General features: G+C 48.0%; 1 protein-coding gene across 13 annotated transcripts in view; it reads right to left on the bottom strand.

Annotated features, from left to right (window-relative positions):
* DTNB (dystrobrevin beta) overlaps positions 1 to 17341 on the bottom strand; it is a 161548-nt gene extending 144207 nt beyond the window's left edge. For 12 of the 13 annotated variants that reach the window (XR_008449026.1, XR_008449030.1, XR_008449029.1 and 9 more), the window contains exons 1-3: positions 17237 to 17341; positions 16198 to 16276; positions 2542 to 2609 (exon numbers count right to left, since the gene is read on the bottom strand). Coding sequence is in view for 9 of the 13 variants with exons in the window: in XM_054061653.1 (XP_053917628.1) it covers positions 2542 to 2608 (67 nt within the window). In the remaining 4 variants the exon portion in view is untranslated. Of the gene's footprint in view, positions 1 to 2541; positions 2610 to 16197; positions 16277 to 16911; positions 16948 to 17236 lie in introns of those variants that run through there. The other variant, XM_054061650.1, reaches the window with a different exon arrangement.
* Between the last annotated feature and the right edge of the window lie 3090 nt (positions 17342 to 20431).

Below are 20431 nucleotides of genomic sequence, written 5' to 3'. Positions count from 1 at the left end.
CGGGGATAGCTGTGAAGGACAGAATCCAGAATTCTGGAAGATACTTAAAAACAAAATACCAAACCCATGTGCTCCAGAAGAGGCATCTGATTGTTACCTTGGGAAGGCTTGCTCAAGGGTGAGAACTTACTTCCTCCTACATTCTGCATTCAGAACTGACTTGTGAATTGAATTACCTTTCTGCAGGCACCCACTGACTCACCGTTGCAAACTTCAGACAGGAGGAATTCCTGGCTTTTGGATATTCCATTATGATTTCACAAATACAATACCAAAGCACCTGCTTCTTACAGCATAATAGAATCATGGAATGCTTTGAGTGGGAAGGGACCTTAAAGCCCATCCAGTTCCAGCCCACATCCCACTGGATCAGGTCACTCCAAGCCCCATCCAACCTGGCCTTGAACACCTCCAGCGATGGGGCAGCCACCACTTCCCTGGGCAACCTGGGCCTACACTCACCGTGTAGAATTTCTTCCTAATGTCTAATCTCATTCTTCCCTCTTCCAAATCAAAGCCATTCCCCCTCATCCTAGCACTACAGGCTCTTGTAAAAAGCCCTTCACAGCTTTCCTGGAGCCCCTTTCACTACCGGAAACTGCTCTAAGGTATCCCTGTAGACTTCTCCAGGCTGAAAAAACCCAAATCTCTAGACTTGACCTCGGATGGGATGTGCTCCAGCCCTCAGATCATTTCCATGGCCTCCTCTGGACTCGCTCCAACAGATCCACGTCCTTCCTGTGCTGAGGGCTCCAGGTGAAGTGTCACCGGAGCAGATCAGGCCAAGGCCTACACCTACGCCCATCTCATGTTAGCAACCACCCGAACACTTCAGGAAGTCTGATCTTTGAGGTGTTTCCAACCTCAAGGATCCTATGACTCCAAATCCATTCAGCGACCAACAACAAACAGCTATTAGAAGCATCGATTTGGAACTGGATGGTCTTTAAAACCTCTTCCGACTCAAACCATTCTATGATTTTACCCACTGCACATCTGCCCTGGGTGTGAAGCTCACCTAGAAAGGAAATCATTTATGAATTCACTTTTACAATTTGCTCCTTCCACCATCAGAGAGGTGAAGCTCAAAGACTTTGGATCTCTTCTTGGATCTGCTGAAAAGCCTTACGCAGAAGGGGGGTTAGTGTCTGCACCCCAGCTCCTTCATTGACAGTGGGCAGCAAGAACCATGGCTGTGAAGAGAGCTGCCTTGGATAAAGATAATTGGAAGGATTCAGAATATTTTCAACCATTTAGCCAAAGCTAAACCCTAGCAAAGCCCATTTCTGTGCTCGACAGTCACAAGGTAACTATAGCACTTGAAAGTGACCAGACAAACATAAAATCCTGATGTGCCAGCCAAAGCGTTTCCAGGAGAAAAGCATGGTTGCCATTTAACAAGGTTCAGTGAGATTCCATCCAGGCCATCTCACGCAGTTCAGCAGCCTTCACTCAAGTAAAACTGCATGGAGGCAGAGAAGAAAGAGTGGTGAAGCCTTGGCAGAGGCTGCCCAGGGCAGTGGTGGAGTCCCCATCCCTGGAGGGGTTCAAAAACTGCGTGGCCATGGCACTTTGAGACATGGTTTAATTGGCACAGTGGAGTTGAGTTGATGGTTGGACTGGATGAGCTTAGAGGGCTTTTCCAACCTTGATGGTTCTATGATTCCAAGAGCAGCAGAGGAGGTGTGCAGCAGGTATACTACAGGAGTCAGCTTGCGGCATGCATTGAACAAGCTAAAAGACACGACTATAGACTCCAAGGCGAAGTAAGCTGGGAAGGAGGAGAAACACTATCCCAGACCAGCCTCCAGAGAGGAAGCAGATTTAAATTAGCCAGGAATTAAACTGTTTCCGAAATTATAAGATGCCTCCTCACAACCACAGTAAGAATATTCCTCCGGAATTGCTCCAACAAAACAGCACCCATGCACAATTTGCTTTAAGACAGCCCTGTATCAATCCATAACTGGAATTACAGGACATGCCGCCTAGCCCAGGAGCTTCACTCGAGCTGTGTTCCCATAGGAAAGGCAAACAACAGGATAACATGCAAACATACTATCTTTTGCTTCTAACTATAGGTATCTTTAAAAGGTTGCGTCTTGTTCCTTTAAATGACATCTCTGGGCAGGCATTTAATTTATTGCAGCAATCACAGCCTCTCTTTCAGAGAGCTGTCCCATACAAAAAACACCCAAACTGCTTCTCTCTGAGTCGTGCAAGCACCGTGCTGTGATGTTTTAAAAAAGCTGCTCGGTCTGTTATCATTATTGATTTTAAGAGTTGTACACAAACTTTAGATACTGCCAAATGTAGGAAATGTTCCTTAAAAACTGAGCCTCACAACACCCAGGACTGAACACCCTTCCCGGCAGCTGTGCCTCACGTCTGGCATTCACCTCCTCACCGGCACCTGGGATGCTTTTCCACAGACAAGGCAATGGTTTTGTAGAAATGGGATGTAAATGATCTGTTACAACTACCGAAGTGATGCGCTCAGTGAAGAGCAAATGCCATGATGCCTTCAAATGTCTTACTTACTCATCTCCATGAACAGCTGCCTCTTCTCCGCCATCGTCCTCCTCCTCTTCCCACTCTCTTCAATCATTCTGGAGACAGAAACAGCAAACACTGTTGGTGCTGGAATTTCTTTTACAAGAGGAACTTACTGCAAACAACATTGTTTTACCCATCAGCTGAAACACTTCGATTCTATTTGGTAAATGAAAAGACCAGCAGAGAGACGTACATATGTGCACCATTATCGTATTCTGTAACAGAGCTACACTTCAGACTGGTTAGCACCTTTTGAAGTGAGGCACTGGGCAGCAAACATTAATTAATTCATTTGAACATTTTAGCTGTTTAAGTGTGGAAAACTCAGATCCACATACACACAGAGAGCACTATCCTGTAAAGAGTTACTTTCTGCTCAGATTGATCTTGCCTGCAAAACACAACACAGACAAGACCCCTCTGTGAGCAAGCCTTTCGATCTGCACGTCAGACAACTGTGTTTCAAAAAGGGAAAAGCACATCCCATTCCCATCACAGACGTTCAGCCTAGACAAGAGAAGGCTCTGCAGAGGCCTTCGAGCAGCCTCCCAGTACTGAAAGGGGCTCCAAGAAGGCTGGGGAGGGGCTCTTGATCAGAGAGTGCAGGAATAGGACAAGGGGAATGGTTTTCAGCCACAAAAGGAGAGACTGAGATGAAATTTGAGGAAGAATTTTTTTCCTGTGAGAGTGGAGAGGCCCTGGCCCAGGTTGCCTAGAGAAGTGGTGGCTGCCCCATCCCTGGAGGTGTTCAAGGCCAGGTTGGATGGAGCTTAGAGCAACCTGATCCAGTGGGATGTGTCCCTGCCCATGGCAGGGATTGGAACTGGATCAGCTTTGAGGTCCCTTCCGACCCAAACAGTTCCATGAATACAGGATTCTATAACTAAAGCTCCTTTGCCCTGCCTGGGCTTTGTGGGGATGTGGGGTTGGGGAGAATGTGTTGTCTTTAAACAAAACCTGTGAGAATTCATTGTGGAAACCTAATGCCTGAGTTCAAATCTTTTATCAGGGAAGTAAAGTTCTTAAATGTAATGAAGGTGGGAAGAAACAGAAGGTATGACTTGGTCAGAGGGGCCTCCCTTTCTCAAGGACACACGGTGAAGGATTGACAGCACTCACACCCTGCAATGAGGACACAGAGGCAACTTAGTGCCTTCACTGTGTGGCCCTAATACAGATGCTCAATTTCATCAATCCCAGCAAGGAAAAGCAACTAAATTCAATATCAGTGTAAAATCTCACTTGAAATTACTACATTACATTAAGTTCTGTTACCAGATTTACCAACAAATTAAATGTGTTTTAAATGTCTTAAAGAAAGGCAAAAACCCCACGCAATTATTCTGCAATTCCCCCCAAATCTAATGCCACGGAAGTCAACTCACCCGTACACCGCACGCAGGACAGATTTCATCACGCATAAATGTCAACCAAAGAGATGCAAGTCGTGTCTTGGCACTCAGTGCACCCTCTGATTAACAGTCCCTCTCACTAACTGCCTGTTAATTATTCTCTGTGAAAGATCTCGCAACACATCTTTATCTCAGAAGCCACCAAAGCCTTTTCTTTACCTGTCCATAAAGTGTATGGTAGCATAAAGTCACCTGCAAGTATCTTTATTTCCTTATTTTTCCCCCTTTAGAAAATCTGGCTCAGAACCAATGCGCTTCTGGGGTTTTTAAAGGATAAAACCTCACTTGCATTCTTGCATACTTGTAATGGTTTAATTTTTTTCCAGCTTCTGAAAATAAATTCACACACACAAACGGCGCATCTGTAACAGCCGAGCAAAGAGCTGGGCACTGGGGAGCTTTGTCCAAGCGATTCCTTTTGTTCACCCACAAGTTCCAACTCTCCTCATTCACCGCCCCAAGCCTACGGCTTTGGGGACTCACCCTTTCTCTTTATTTCCTCATCAGAGAGAACATGCCTGGTGTCTCGGAGAACACCAGCTGCTGTACCAGTAATTCACTTTATTTCAAGTGCTACTGCCTCTGTAAACTTCATAACAGACAGACTCTGTGTACAACCTCAGAGTCCCATCCAATCTGGCCTTGAACACCTCCAGCGATGGGGCAGCCACTGCTTCTCTGGGCAACCTAGGCTAGGGCCTCACCACTCTCACAGGAAAACATTTCTTCCTCAGATGTCATCTCTATCTCCCCTTTTTCAGCTGTAAACCATTCCCCTTGTCCTGTCCCTGCACTCCCTGATGAATAGCCCCTCCTCAGCTTTCCTGGAGCCCCTTTCAGTACTGGGAGGCTGCTCTAAGGTCTCCCCAAAGCCTTCTCTTCTCCAAGCTGAACCACCCCAACTCTCTCAGCCTGGCGTCGGATGAGATATGCTCCAGCCCTCAGATCATCTCCATGGCCTCCTCTGGACTTGCTCCAACAGATCCATGTCCTTCCTGTGCTGAGGACTCCAGAACTGGATGCAGGGTTTCAGGTGGGATCTACCAGAGCAGAGCAGAGGGACAGAATCCCCTCCCTGGCCCTGCTGGTCCCACTGCTTTGGATGTAGCCCAGGACACAATTTGGCTTTCTGGGCTGTAAGCACCCATTGCCGGCTCATATTTAGGTTCTCATCCCTCAGCACTCCAAGTCCTTTTCCTCAGTGCTGCTCCAAATCCATTCTCCATCCAACCTGGATCTGTGCTTGGGATTGCCCCAAATACATGAGTTATTTGACGTTCTAAATTGCTTTTAGTAGAGGCTATTTTAGAAAGACATGGGGGACAACACTACTTGAATCTAGAGTAACACCAAAAGAATGATCCTGCCAACATATATCCTCTGCTCCTTACGCTTTGGGTGCACATGTCCCTTGTTCCACCTCCCGCACTGCCATTTCCAAGGCAGTTTCATTTTTCTGCATCGCTGGAACCAATCTCTGGGAATGGGTCTCACATTGGAGCGACGTGATAGAGCAATACCAGAGATACCAGAACCACTGTTTCTCCCAGTAGTTCCCTACTGGAGCCCATGAATTCCAGCTAAACCCAGGAGTACAAGACTCACACCGTGTGCGAGGGCTGCAATTGATGTTGCTGCTGTGGGTAACTCATACATCCAAGATTGTGATACTATCATGACATCTGTCTCTTCCTTACAGACATCAAATTTCTTTACAGACACCAAAGTTCCTTACAGGTGCTGGGATGTGGGTTTTTAAGAGGCCATTCCAGATGCATGGAACACAGTCGCACAGTATCATACAGAACGCACAGCTAAATAGGCAAGATGAAGACTTCACAAGCGCCTACCTTGGTCAGACAAGCTGGAATCACCCTGCGCGCTCTCCATGCAGACAGGGAGCGAAATATACATCTAGCAGCACCCTTGGAATGAGATCCTAATAATAAATCTGGTCTCCACATGGTTATGGAGCACTGCAGGGACATGGCAACAAAGCCCAATTAACTCATAGCTTAGGAAGTATCTTGTATGGATTTCTCAGGTACTGTCTCTGGAAAATGATGTCCTAAGGAATGCTGACTCAGGACCTCCCCCAAGGCCCTTCCTGAAGGGAGCACAAGATTTGATGTTTTTATTATGTGAACAGCTCAATGATCCCATATCTGCTCACCATAAAACCACCCACTGTCATTGTCTGGATTCACAGCTCTCCTAGTCGATTCTTTCCTGCCCTCATCTGTGAGGGCCAAACCCCCAGGAACAGAGCTTTCCCGGCAGAGTAACAAAATTTTCCTCTGTCCCTGAAATATATTAATAAAACACATTTCATTTCCCTGTACCTTCTGGTACCTGCAGCTCCTCACTAGCTGAAGGTGCAAATGCCTATAAACATTCGACCCTGCAGGTGAAGAACCTATGCAGGAATCGATACAGATTCAGAGGATGAAATCACGAGTGAGCTTTAATCATAGAATGGTTTGGGCTAGAAATGACCTTTACAGGTCATCCAGTCAAACCCTGCTGCCGGAGCAGAGACATCTTCAACCAGATCAGGTTGCTCAGAGCCCCATCCAACCTGACCTTGAATATTTCCCAGGATGGGGCCCTGGGCCTCACCAACAATTTCTTCCTTACATCCAGTCTAAACCTGCCCTCCTTTAATATTAATTTAAATCTACCCTCCCTTAATATTAAACTATCCCAAGTACTAATGAGACTTTCATAAAACCAACAGTAAACACTGTATCGTAGTACACATATTTGGAAGAGAACAGACAAAGCTGCAAGGGAGATGTTAAATCCTAACTCCAGAGTTTCTTTAGGCACAGTCTAAAGCTGCACTGTCAAACCCCAGAATACCAGAGCTGTCTGTGGTTTGGCTTCACTACAATATGCCTGACCTCCACCCAGCTCCAAGCGTCACCAAATCTAGACCCTACAATTGTTCTCCACAGACTGGGCCTAATGATTTCTGACTTCTTCCCTTCTTCCTCCTGCCATCTCCCCCTCCCCATACTTCAAAGGGAAAGTTCATCAAAAGGAGCCTGCACATCAAGATACAAAGATTCAGGATCAGCAGTGGTTAACCGAAGAATCTGCTGTTGCCTTTCCCCACTCTAAATCACCACTGAACTGCATAATGATTACACAGAAAGCAAGGTCCCCCAACAGCTCCTTGCAGCAAAGAAGTCTCGCTTTGCCAGCAGAGACACTTCAGCTTCTTCAAAGCTGAGCACTGTGAGATCCAGACAATACTTCTTGACATTTGTATAAACCTAGAAACAAAAAACTTCTGAATTTCATAGAACCACAGAATGGCTTGGGTTGGAAGTGACCTTAAAGCCCATTCAGTTCCAACCCCTCGTGCTACAGGCAGGGACACCTTCCACTGCATCAGGTTGCTCAAAGCCCCATCCAACCCAGCCTCCAACACCTCCAGGAATGGGCAGCCACAATTAATTAGGTTCAGAGACGTTATGCCTTACTTATTGTGAAAGGCTGGATTTTGCTTTAAATGCGCAGCTTAAGATTGCAACCCCAAGTCTTCTCTGCAGTTCCCTTGTAGGAGCGACAAACCCATACAATTCTATCCTGCAGCCGTGGAAACTGGCAAGGGTGTGGGGTTTGTTTATTTTAAGTGGAAACATAAGGATGGCTGCCTCAGAGCAGAAGTCAAGTTCCTCATCACCCTGCTGTTTTTCTGCACCCCACTGCTGGGTCGTTCCACTATCTGCTCCCTCCTGCCTCACCGGACAAGACACAGATGCTCTGCACCCCCCTCCTTTAAGGCAGAAGAACCAGGAGATTCCCCGTTTCTGGCACAGAAACCACTTGTCCTAATGACTGCCCTCTATCACCTCCTGCCACCCCGCTTCTTGTTCTATCACCTGCTCTGAGAGACGGAGGAGGAACAGGCTGGTGTAGCCAACAGGGAGGCACCACAGCTTTTCATAGCAGCAACAACAACTTGGTTGTCTTCAGAGATTATTAACATCCTGAAAACAACATTAAGAATATTTTTTAAGATTCTGTTATTCAGTCGTGGGGTTTTTGGATTATGGCTGAGTGTTGGTCTGAAGTCTGCACAGAACCATACTGAAGTGTCAAGATATTATTCCCAAGTGACAGTTCAGAGCCCAGGAGTAGACATACACATCCAGGACTTTCTGTTTATCCCTTCCCTTCCCTCACCCCTTAGTTGTATAATTTCACATGCCCCAACAATGGACAGCGCAAGAGGAGATGAAATTCCATTGTTAACAGAGCCCTTCTAAACTTAATGATGATCTTTCATTTCCAGATGATTGCTCCTGCAGATGCTGCATTGCTCACCCACTTGGGATCGCACACCATCATTCCTGACAGTGCCAAAACCCATACTGGACTCTTCAGCTGTATTTGTCTTCCACCCAAAAACATAACCTTGCTCTTAGAGACAGACAGACATTTTTTTCTTGCCCGATACTGAGCACTTCTTAGTGGTAAAATAATGTGTCAGTCCTGTTTGGGTTTGATTCCCTTTCCCTATCCCCATGTTTGTGAAATGAGAAATCTACATTGGGCAACAGAAACCAAACCTATTTTCTCTCCTGCTAAAGACACAGAAGCCACAGTCAAAGTAAACACTATACTCACAGCAGAATGAAAAGGAAAATCAGAGGTGCACAGACTGTTCCAAGTGCTCAGGGAGACCAGCAGGTTTCCAAAATACATAGAATTGCTGCACATAAATAGCCAAAGAATGACACTGGGATTTAACGTCTTCAGCTTTGATAGCACTCAATTCAACCAGAGGCTGAAGCTTCTAGTACTTAAAGGAATACACCTGGACAAAAACCCTCTGTGCTGCCACCAATCTCAATCTCTGATCTGACAGAGGTGTGACCTTCACACCCAGCCGCGACTTATACCGAGCATCCTGTTTTGCTGTTCTGGCAAAAGCATCCCCATTAAATAACACCCGGTGACTGACAGGGAACCTACATCCTCTGTCCTGGATCATTCCCATAGGCATCTTTTCCTCACAAAGCTTTCTGCAGCCTTTGGCAACCCAGAGAGGACACCTGCGTTACAACAGCTCACGCTTCACTTAAGAACAAGGACTGTGAGCAGGTTCCACCCACTGTGTTTTTCCTTAAGGGCTGTTAAACCAGCTGCCATAGGGGCTGCGTGCCAGAGCCAGTCTCTTCTGGCTGGATGTCTCCCAGAGTTTCAAGGATTCTGGTAGGCATGGAGAGCTGGAAGTAAATGTGAGCTCTACAGGTTCTGATGGGCCCACCAGCTCCTGATCCGACAGCATGAGCTAAATTTACACTGGACACTCAAGGCAGAAGCACAGAAAAGATTCAGGAGAGTACAGTGCCCTGCTCAAGGCTGACTTGGTGAAACACAGAATTCCCTCCTGCAGTGGTAGAACAGGGCTGGAATGTAAAAAACTGTGTTGGTTTCGCCAAATATGGCTCTGCGTTATGTCAAGAGGCAGCAATTTTGAGGAAGAAGTTTTGAAACGAGTAACAACAATCCAGCATTGGGAAAGAGTTTCTCTGTCACATGCTGGAAAGTCAGTGCAGGTGCTAACTCTGACTGCAGCCGAGGAGCCTGCAGTCAAGTCTGTCAGGCTGAAATCGGAATTGGAAGTCACCGCCGCAACTAGCACCCAGCACTGGGCAGACGGCGTTTGTGATTTAACTGCAGATACAGAAACTAAACCACAGCCTGCTCCAGTTTCAGTCAGTGCTGTCAGAACACATATGCCTGGCTCCCTTCCCTGAGCGTTCGGATGAGAGGCTGAGGCTGCTGAGAACTACTGAGACCTTGTAATGTTGTAATGCATGAGTAAAAATAAATTATCGGGGGGTGTATGTGTCTGTCTATCTGTGTGTCCTGATACACATATAAAAAGGATTTTTTACTGAAAGAGAATTAACGTACTGCAGCACAATAGTCACTAAAGAAACATAGTTTAATTATTATTAAACAATATCAGGAAAAAAATCCTTAAATGCTAACAGTGTGTGTATGTACTTGTTGCAAAGTAACATTTACTTCAAAGGACAAAAACAGCATAAGGTAATACCTTACAAAGCTACAGCTGAGTGAGCTTGATGCAAACTTCCAAAACATTTACTACTTCATCTTATCCACTCACCCTCACCCTGTCAACAGCTACAACACTACAAGGAGTAACGGTTTGAAGCTGAAAGAGGGGAGACTGAGACAAGCTCTTAGGAAGAAATGTTTTCCTGTGAGGGTGGGGAGGCCCTGTCCCAGGCTGCCCAGAGAAATGGTGGCTGCCTCATCCCTAGAGGTGTTGAAGGCCAGGCTTTAAGCAACCTGATCCAGTGAGAGGTGTCCCTGCCCACACAAGGGTTGGAACTGGACGGGCTTTAAGGTCCTTTCCAACTCAAACCACTCCATGACAGAATTAACAGAAGACCTAATTTATAAATTTCATACCAATAAATATGGAGAATGGTACAGCCAGACTTAAAATACCCTCCACAGCATCATAAACTCATGTGTTTCTCTCTTTTTCCTCTGTCTTTCCAGATCTCTCTCTCTCCACACCTTTCAGAGCTCTCTCCTGGACACACATCACATGCACGCATCACACACGCACACCATGCTGAACAGAAACCACAGCATAAATGAAAAGCAAAACCCAGTGCCTGTTTCCCCTTGACTGGATGGACAGGTCCAGCCACTGATGATTCCATACCCCACATTCTTTGGTTCCCTCTTGTAGCTCAAGCACATGTCAAACGCCAATGAAGTCACCCTGGAGGTTGGTAGGCCGATACTACAGGACTCGTCTTAAAAGGTTTCGCTCTTCTTGGAGCTCATCAGTTGTAGGTAACCACCCTGACAAACAGCTTTTCCTCCTCACACTGGAGGGAGGGAGACAGCCCATGTCATCAACTGCAGCCTTTGTCCTCCTGCCTCGGCTCCAGCCACCAGCTCTGAAGTCATGCTTCCCTTCTTCCCCAACAGCTGCTCTATCAACTTCCTGACAAGTCACAGACCATCAACTGAAATGGTGGCATTCATGGAATGGGTTGGGTGGGAAAGGACCTTAAAGCCTATCCAGTCCAAAATCCCTGCAGTGAGCAGGGACATCTTCAAGCAGATCAGGTTGCTCAAAGCCTCATCCAACTCTGCCTTGAACTGATGAACAAACTCTGTTTTTATTTTATTACTCAAACCCCTGAGGAACAGAGATGGGTTTTTACAGCCTGCGCTGTTGATTGAGGCTGACGTTAAAAGCAGTGCCTGTATAGAAGGCCTGCAAATGAGCAAATTTAGCTGTTAAAAGCATTTCCTTAAAACCAAACAGCGTTAATGACAGATGCGGTAAATGAAACATCACACCATGATTTCCAAGCAATGAGAGCTTGGGCATACCCTAGCCAATAGCTTCTCTCTCCCTCTTAGGAAAGGAGGGCTCATCTTCACAGCACTGGAGGGGATTCCTGCACTATCTGTGCTTCCTGGCCTTTCCAACACAAACCTCACCAAATCTTTCCTAGCTGTTCTGATCCGCAGGTTCATAGAGTGGCTTTCCAGAGCATGAGAGAGAATGCTTAACCGGCCTCTTCACCAAACCAAGTATTCATTAGGAAATGTTTTGAGTTATATGTTTGCTGTTTTCTCTAGTAAGCTGAATTAAGAGAGGGAGTGTGAGCAGAGCAAGGGATGCACCAGCAGCAGGATCACACATACATGAATGTGGACAGTACGCAGGCTAACCCTGATCTCAGGCTGGCTGGAGAATGCACAGAGCGCAGCCTCTCCCATCCTCCCACACCCACTCATGCCAGCAGCAGGATCACACGTATGCGGAGAGGACACAAACGCTGATCTCAGGCTGGTGGAGAGCACAGAGGACATCTCTCCTCCCACTCGCTCACATCAGTGGCAAGATCCCATGTATGTCAACATGGACAGGACACAGATAAACCCTAATCTCAAGCTCACTGGGAAGAGCACAGAGGCCAACATTTCCTCTCCTCCTACCCACCCGTGTCAGCAGCAATAACACCATTTGCAGTGTCTGCCATCACCTCTCTCCTTCTGCCACCCACTACAACCTTGATCCATCAACCACGACCCACGCAGGACCCTCCCACCCCACCTCACTTCAGCTGTGATCACCTCGGGATAAAGGTACAGCACACACACAACCTGCTCCTTCAGCACACCCACACAGAGGGTAAATCCCAGTCAAAGGGCAGGGACACGCGCCTGGAGACATCAGCTCCTTCCACTGTCACAACTGAACCAGTAAAGAAGCTCACTCAAGTTTAATTCTTTACATAATGATGAAATTATCTCCTCTATCAATTTAAAAGGTAAAAACATCCCAGCAACTTCACAAGTCTACAAAGTTGTCACTCTGTTGAAAAGTATTAAGTTATTGGAAAGGTTAGAGTAGAGAATAAAGAATTTACACTAATTGAAACTTATATGTCTTTCCGCCATTTGCCAGTCGGTGAACGCCTATAATGCACAGTCCTAGGCACAAGAAACTCTTGGTTTCACCCAAGCTGCTGGAAACAGACACTCCCTCCTCCAAAAACCTGGCTGTTCCCAAACTGGTTGTCAAAGCCACCGGTGCCTCCCTGCGCCTCAGCATTTCCTTTGATGTGATCATTCCCTTAAAATATACATAAATAAAACAATAACACACAATAATTAAAAGATAAGATTCCACAAGCTCTGCAAAAAACAGTAACATAAACAAGCTCAAAGAACACCGCTGTTCTTTTTAGAAGGCGTTCTGCCCACCCCAAAGTGCCTCTCTCCTGGGATGTCGCTCCCATGCTCCCACAGACGGACTGCTCTACTGGGCAACCCCAGCCAAGCCTCTCCAGACGTGCTGACTTGCTTGAATTGCAAGGTATTAAAAACCCCAGACCCCGTTGTGGCTGCACCCACTAGGCAGCCAGGGCAAAGACCAATTTGATGTGCATACATCACAGCACACCTGCAGCCCACTCTGCTGCATGACTCCAGCCATGTAACCAGCCACATTTTCATGATGCCATAAGTTTCTTCTCACAGCCTGCTCAGCTGTTGCAAAAACCTGACCTGCACGCAAACAGCAAAAATGTTACAATGGGAAACCACCCTGACCAGCCTCCTATCTCACTTCTCTGTGCGGGCTGGATTCCGAAACTCCCTTTGGAAGACTCAGACCCTAACACCCAGCTATCCATGGCCTCCAGCTGCTGCTGCTCCCACATACACAGCTGTAACACCCAGAGCTCTGCCAGCTGCTTCCCTAACAAGCCATGATCCAACAGCATTCCAAACATCTGACCAACTGTGGGCACAAACAAAGTTCTTGCTTTAAGAAGGGGAAAAACAAAATATGCCAACTGTAAAACTTTACTTGATCATGCCTGCCACTGTCTTCAGTAAAATGAAGAGCTTTTATCCCTTTTCCTGTTTTTAAGAAAATTTAAATGAGGGACTCTGCTCCCTCCCTGCTTCCTTTAAAACAAAACACCCTCCCCATTCCTCCACCTTGTCAATCAAGTAAAAAGCTGCACCTGAAAGCAGCAAGACTGATAAGAGACTAAAAATACCTCACAGGTGCAGTCAGTAATGACTTCAGTTATGGCGATTTTAAGTGGTTTTTACCTACAGTACACAATTCATACACCCAGCTTTTTAAAATTTCGATATGAATGGGTACCTGCCATCAGAATTCCATTAATTTTCAAACTGGCCAAAAGAAATGCCACAGCAGAAATAACATCGTAAGATCTCCTGCCATCTCTTCTAGATTTAGGTTGCCTAAAAATCTTCATTGCAGTTAAGTATCTGTATTACTTCAGCACAGCTGAGAAGTTAAACGGCTTTCATTCCTTCCAGTAGTCCCTGGAAGCCCATAGGGCTGGAAAAGACCTGTGGAAGTGTTCAAGTTGAGACACAGTTTACCAATGGAAGCCCATTTAAACGCTAACCCAAACACACAATACAATCATCATTTCTTCGCCCTGGTGCTCAAGGGGAAACAAAAAAAAAAAATAAATATTAACTTAATACAAATATGATGAATTCAAGCCCTTATCACCCAATAACAAACCCTGAAACCACACGGTGAAAGAGAGCAGCAGTGACAGGTAACGGTGAGAGGACCAAAGCGTCCTGTGGGGACGCTCAACACCAGACCCTCGCACCAGCATGGTCTTCGTTTCTACCAGGTGATGCTGCCTGCAACCAACAACGGCAGCAGCATCACTGCAGCCGTCAACTCTGAGCCCTGGGAATTCCTGACTTTTCCCCTTAAAAGGAGTCCTAGGAAGTGATTTGCAAAAGTGCCTGCTCTGAACACATTGCATAGGTTCAATCAAAGCTCAGACACATGGAGCCAGACTTAGAAGCACGCGGACATGCGCCAGCAAATTTCCAGCTTTTGGGTTAAATTTCACAACTTGAGTTTCTCCTTCTCCAAGCTCTGCCAGCTGGCACTCTTCACCGCAGATCACACAGGACTGTAGCTACAAAGCACTGCAAAGATCCACTCCTAATAGAATCACAGAAGGGTTTGGACTGGAAGGGACCTTAAAGATCGTCTAGTTCCAACTTCCCATTGCTGCCCTGTGGCATGGATTATGCAGTATAATTAAACCGGTAGGAAAATTATGCCTTTATGATATTAGAAAATCCCTTGCCCTTGCCTTACAGCTTCTCCCTAAGCTTTCTGTACCAGTCATCACTTAACTTCTTAAAATCTTAAAAAAGCAACATTTTGCAATAAACCAGAGGCCTGCATGTGTCAGTTGTAATGCAGACAACACAAAGGAACTTACTGCTCTAAAGAACCTATGGCCTAAGAATGGAAGCAATACCAGAAGTCTGGGACAATGCTGGCATGGGTTCTGTATTCCTTACGGCAAAAACACGTGGGCGTGATAATGCATGTACAAGGAGTTCTGCTGGATGTGCCTTCTTAAATATAAGGTCATGAAATGAGAAGACAACAAACTCTGGCATCCCAGACACTGGAACGGGGAGCTCCCTTCCTGGGGATGCATCCTCAACCAGCTACAAAACAAAGACAGGAATCCTGTGGGTGGTAATGGTAAGGAGCAGAAACCCAGAGAGGGTTTAAAGAGGACCACGGTCAAGGCAATGACCTTAGCAAGCTGCCTCTGAAGTAGCATCCAAGACAGATGAAAGCCAAGAATTTAAGGGGTAGAGGAAAGGGGTTGCTGGTAACACGGCAGGAACCGGCCAGTCTGGAGAAGAGCTTCAGGAAAGGCTACAGTGTAGGCCGTGGACAGCCTTTGCAAAACATACACGTTCTGATACAAGAGGTTACTGCTCAGTCTCCTTTCCAGCTTCCCAAAAAGGAAGTCTTCATGTTTGCTCACTTATCTAAACCCTGCTTCGACTCAAAATATCCTTTGGAGAAGAGGAAACACAAAAAGCAACAGCCTCGGACCAATGCTTCTGGGTCACCTCCATTCCTTGGGGTACACCTCATGGCATCATCCAGCAGTGCACGGTCATCCACACTCAACCAGGGAAAACAAGCAGGGTGGGGGAAGAAAATAATTCTTCAGTCCAGCATTTCCCAACTTTTACAGCCCGGAACTGAGCCTTCAGACTTTCTGAGCCCCTGGTCCAGGCACATGGAATCTTTTGTCACCAGGCAGGCATATCAGACAGAGAATAGACAACGCTGTCTGTTTGGGGAACCAGGACAAGAAAAGAAAACTGAAAGTAGAAAGCACTTTTAACAGGCACCAACACATCACTACTGACCGAATTCTAACTTTAATAACTCAGACTCTACAAAACACACATTTTCAAGCGGCACAGAAACAGCTTTCCAAGTATCCTTGTGCTCCCCAGCCATTTCTCAGGCCTCAACAATCCCTTCTGAAAGGGGACACCCCAACAAAGGCGCTTCCATAACAGTGAGGGTCTCTGAGGGCTCCATAAGAATATCCACTAATTTCACCTCTCCCAGCCAAGAGAGCTGTTGCATGACAACATAATAGTGTGTGGTTTGGAAATACAGGATTGAATCTCACACAAAGTTTTTACATTCAACACCTCACATACAATGCAGAAATCACTACTTCATACTTGAAGTTTGCCATAAATGCAAATTTTCCATTTAAGTTACAAAAGTGAACAAAACTGGCAATGACAATCAATTACACAAGTTTTTAAATCAAATACTGCAGGCAGTGACAACCAATCGTGTTACCTGAATTACGCTGAGAAGTCTCTCACACCAACTTCCGCTCTCTTGGGTTCAGCTCCTTCTCCAAACACTTAAAAGCAACCTGAAAAGATGTGGGGGGGAAAAGACGAGTTTTTTTCCCAAGACAGACATGGTTTTCCCCAGAGAAATAACATCTCCTCTCTGTTCTGCAGTTAGAGTTATGCTACTCTTGCCCTGACTACAGAATCACAGAATGGTTTGGGTTGGAAGGGATCTCAAAGCTCATCCAGTTCCAACCTCCTGCCATGGGCAGGGACACCTTCCACTGGATCAGGTTGCTCAAAGCCCCATCCAACCTCCAACACCACCCATCCAACCTCCACCACCACCTTCAACACATCCAGGGATGGAGCATCCATGACCTAGAATTAGAGAATCATAGAATAGTTCGGGTTGAAAGAAACCTTAAAGCCCACCCAGCTCCAACCCCTGCCATGGGCATCGATATCTCCCACTGGATCAGGTTGCTCAGAGCCTCATCCAACCTCCGAGACCACCAACACCTTCAGGGATGGGGCAGCCACCACTTCTCTGGGCAACCTGGGCCAGGGCCTCCCCACCCTCCCAGGAAAACATTTCTGTCTGAGATCTCATCTCAATTTCCCTTCTTTCAGCTGAAAACCGTTCCCCTCATTCTATCCCTGTCCTCCTCGATCAAGAGCCCCTCCACAGCTTTCCCGGAGCCCCTTTCCTTACTTGGAGGCTGCTCTAAGGTCTCCCTGCAGCCTTCTCTTCTCCAGGATGAACAACCTCAACCCTCTCAGCCTGTCCTCACACAGGAGATGCTCCAGCCCAGATCATCCCCGCGGGTTCCTCTGGAGATCCCCTCTCCTGACCAGCCCGCACACCCCGTGCCCCGCCGAGGCCGCAGCCCCCGGGCCCGGTGGCCCCGCCCGGCTTCACGGGGCCGGTTCGGCGGCGGCAGCGCCGCTCCCGCCCCCGCCTCGCTGCCAGAGGCCGCTCCGCTCTCCTCTTCGACGACGAGGCCTACCGGTACCCTCAGCCCCCGCCGGCCACACACCTCCGTGGGGCCGCCGTCCTCCGGGCCGGGGCCGCCGCTCCCGCCGGCTCCGCAGCCCCGGGCGACCGGCCGCCTCGCGCGCTCCCGGCCAATCGCCGCGCGCCCGCCAGCCCGTGCCCGCCCCGGCCCCAGCATCCAATCAACGAGGACAGCTGCTCAGGCCCCGCTCCCCGCAAGCCAATCAGAGAGCACAGCTGCGCAGGCCCCGCCCCCCGGCAGCCAGTCAGTGAGTGGAGCCTCACAGGCCCCACCCTCTCCAGCCAATCAGTGAGCAGAGCCGCACAGGCTCCGCCCCTCCGCTGCGCCCGGCCACCTATCACGAGGCGGGTGCTGCTCTGTGCGTGAGCTCAGCCCTGCGCTCTCACTTCCCCCTCCCACGCCTTTGCCCTTCAGCCGATCAGAGGCCGAGGCCGCGTCTCCGCCCCGCATCTCCCAATCAGCCAATCAGAGGCCGGGACCGAACTCCCGCCTAGCACGCTCAGCCAATCGCTGGCCGAGGCGGTGTGCCCGCCCCCGTTGCCGAGCTAGCCAATCAGTGTCCGAGGCCGCGAGCCCGCCGCGCGGCTCTCAGCCAATCGCCGGTCGGAGCCTGCAGCCCTCGCGCAACTCCAGCCAATCAGCGGCCAGAGCCGCCTCGCGCGCTCCTGCCTTCTGGCAGCGGGCGGGCGCTGAGGGGGTCGCGCGCAGTCTCCCGAGCACCTCAGCTTTCTGGGTGGGAAGGGACTCGAAGCTCATCCAGTTCGAACCTCTGCCATGGGCAGGGACACCTCCCACTGGATCAGGTTGCTCCAATCCCCAGCCAGCCTGGCCTTCAACACCTCCAGGATGGGGAGATCCAGATTCCCCTGGAATGCCTCGATCCAGGCAGACACGCGCGGCTGAGGCGCGGTCACCAGTGGAGACTGAAGGAAGAAATTATTTAAGTTGCTAACCTTTTATATATTTAAATATTATGTCTAGGTTTTGTGATCTTGGAACTAAAATATAAGTATTACCTTGAATAACTTTCCAGCTCACCTGTGCCTGGGATACTTAGGCTTAAATGAGGAATTTTAACAAGGCTGCGGTTAAAAAGAATGGGAAAGAATGTGACTATATCTCATTAAGCCAGATAACGGAGACTAGCACAATGATAAGAGAAAGAAGAAACAGCTCGGACCAGATGCAACCTAGAGGAGGTGCCCCAAAACAGCAAGCGCCAGAAGGAGAGTTGAGAAGTTCAACTGTGAGGAAGATCTACCGCCTTCATCCAGAGACCCCTGAAGAAGATCCTCAAAGGGCAGAACATGTGCACCAAGGGAAGGAAACTTATGTAAATAAACTCCAGGAACTGATTATAGTAGACATCCCTGTTCCAGGAAAAGTGATGAATGTGTATGTTTTGACTCTATATCGCCTTTGTGAATTGTACTGGACGTTGCATGCACATTAGGTGGAGCAGCCCCCTGCATGCCCAGCATCGCATTCAAGACTACCTTACTTAATAACCAATTTGGCATTGATTATTGAGTCTGGCTTTTCACAGCATCAGAACAAACTGACTTCTTGCCACTGGGTAAAGTGATCTGTTATGGACAGACACCACCAAAACCCTGTGTTGCACATGCAAAAGATGTGAGATATTATCAGTACAATGCAGCTCTGGTGTTCCTCAAACCCACCTTGCTCTGCCTTTGCATCTCACTCCATGCCATTGTTCACAAAAAAAACCCTCCCCAGCTCTCCTGGAGCCCCTTTCAGTACTGGGAGGCTGCTCTAAGGTCTCCCTGCAGCCTCCTCCACATCCATGGCTGGAGCAGTCTGCAGGACCCTTTGCTGGCAGTTGGATCCTGGTGTCGTACCTTATCCCTGTCTTGCCTCGCTGTGGTTGTACCTTCGCAGCCTTCGCGTGCTAGGAGGCAGCTTTGCCTTGGAAGGAAACGTGCATCTCAAGGACGTGTCACTTGGACACTTGGGGAGTCTTCTAAGGGCACTGCTGTGTCTCACAGCTTCCACCACCACAGGAACCACGCATTCTTCAAACAGCAATCTCCCTGCTCCATTCTCTGACCATCTGTGTCCGTCTGGATAACGCTCCTGCATAGCAATCAGCTACGGCACAGCTTGGCTTGCTGGTAACCAAGCGTCATACAGAGCCGCAATGGTGACTGGTTCAGGAGTGTTTCCTGGAGAAGATGGGACAGGACAGGCATCTGTTCCAGGCTGCACGGGCAGCCTCCCTCTGTGGTAATGACATGGTTCCTGCTGCAAAATGTTTCCTGTGCCTGCGGGAAAGGAACAGGCTTCTTACCGGGCATGTGGAGAGGAAGGACTGCTGACATTCTGCGTGCGTGGGAGGGAGACACTTTGTCATGAAGGAAAAGGAAAATGAGAGTGAAGAAAGTGCCACTTAGATCTCCTGGCTAGTGCTGCTTTAGTGTTTATTCTGAGCTATGTGTGTGCAAATGATCGTACAGGGGTTTTCTCCTGAATCTGAGAGTCAGGCAGCAGCAGAATTGGATTCGCCAGAGCACTGTGGAGGGTTGTTTCTGTTGGCTGCATCCACACCGGGAAATTAAATAGCAGCAGGATGTAGGGATTGGCACTGGGATTTGATGGAACTGTTTAACTGTTGAAACAGTTGGGCATCCAAAGTATTTCAGTGCATAAATGCAAGCTCCAGCCCCATCACTGCTCTCCCTGGCATCCTTCGGGCAATTCTGGGCATCCTGCATGGAATTCTGCACGCCAGTGTGTTGTGACCAGCAGGGCACTGGCAGAGGCTGCCCAGGGCAGTGGAGGACTCCCCATCACTGGAGGGGTTTAAAAGAAGGTGGATGAGGTGCTCAGGGATCTGGTCTAGCAGTGGACAGGGACAGTTGGACTCAATGATCTCAAAGCTCTTTTCCAAATGATTCTATGTGTGGCTGTGACACCTGGGGACATGGTTTGGTCAGCACAGTGAGGTTGGGCTGATGATTGGACTGGATGAGCTGAGAAGGCTTTTCCAACCTTAATGATTCTGTGAATTGCAGGATGTTTATTGAGGCTTAGAATTAAACGCAAGCTTTCCTTTTGAAGCATGTGGAAGAAATTTTACAGATGCCCATAGCTTACGAAGTCGGAGCAGCACCGTTCGCTGTCATCTCAGAGTCCCTTGAAAGAGCAAAGGCAGTAATGGAAAAATCCACATCAGCACTGACAATCATAAAATCA

The sequence above is a fragment of the Cuculus canorus genome, chromosome 3, assembly GCF_017976375.1.
Source record: "Cuculus canorus isolate bCucCan1 chromosome 3, bCucCan1.pri, whole genome shotgun sequence".
Lineage (NCBI taxonomy): Eukaryota > Metazoa > Chordata > Aves > Cuculiformes > Cuculidae > Cuculus > Cuculus canorus.
The sequence above is the reverse complement of the archived record's forward strand: the minus strand, read 5'-3'. Positions and strand labels throughout refer to the sequence as shown.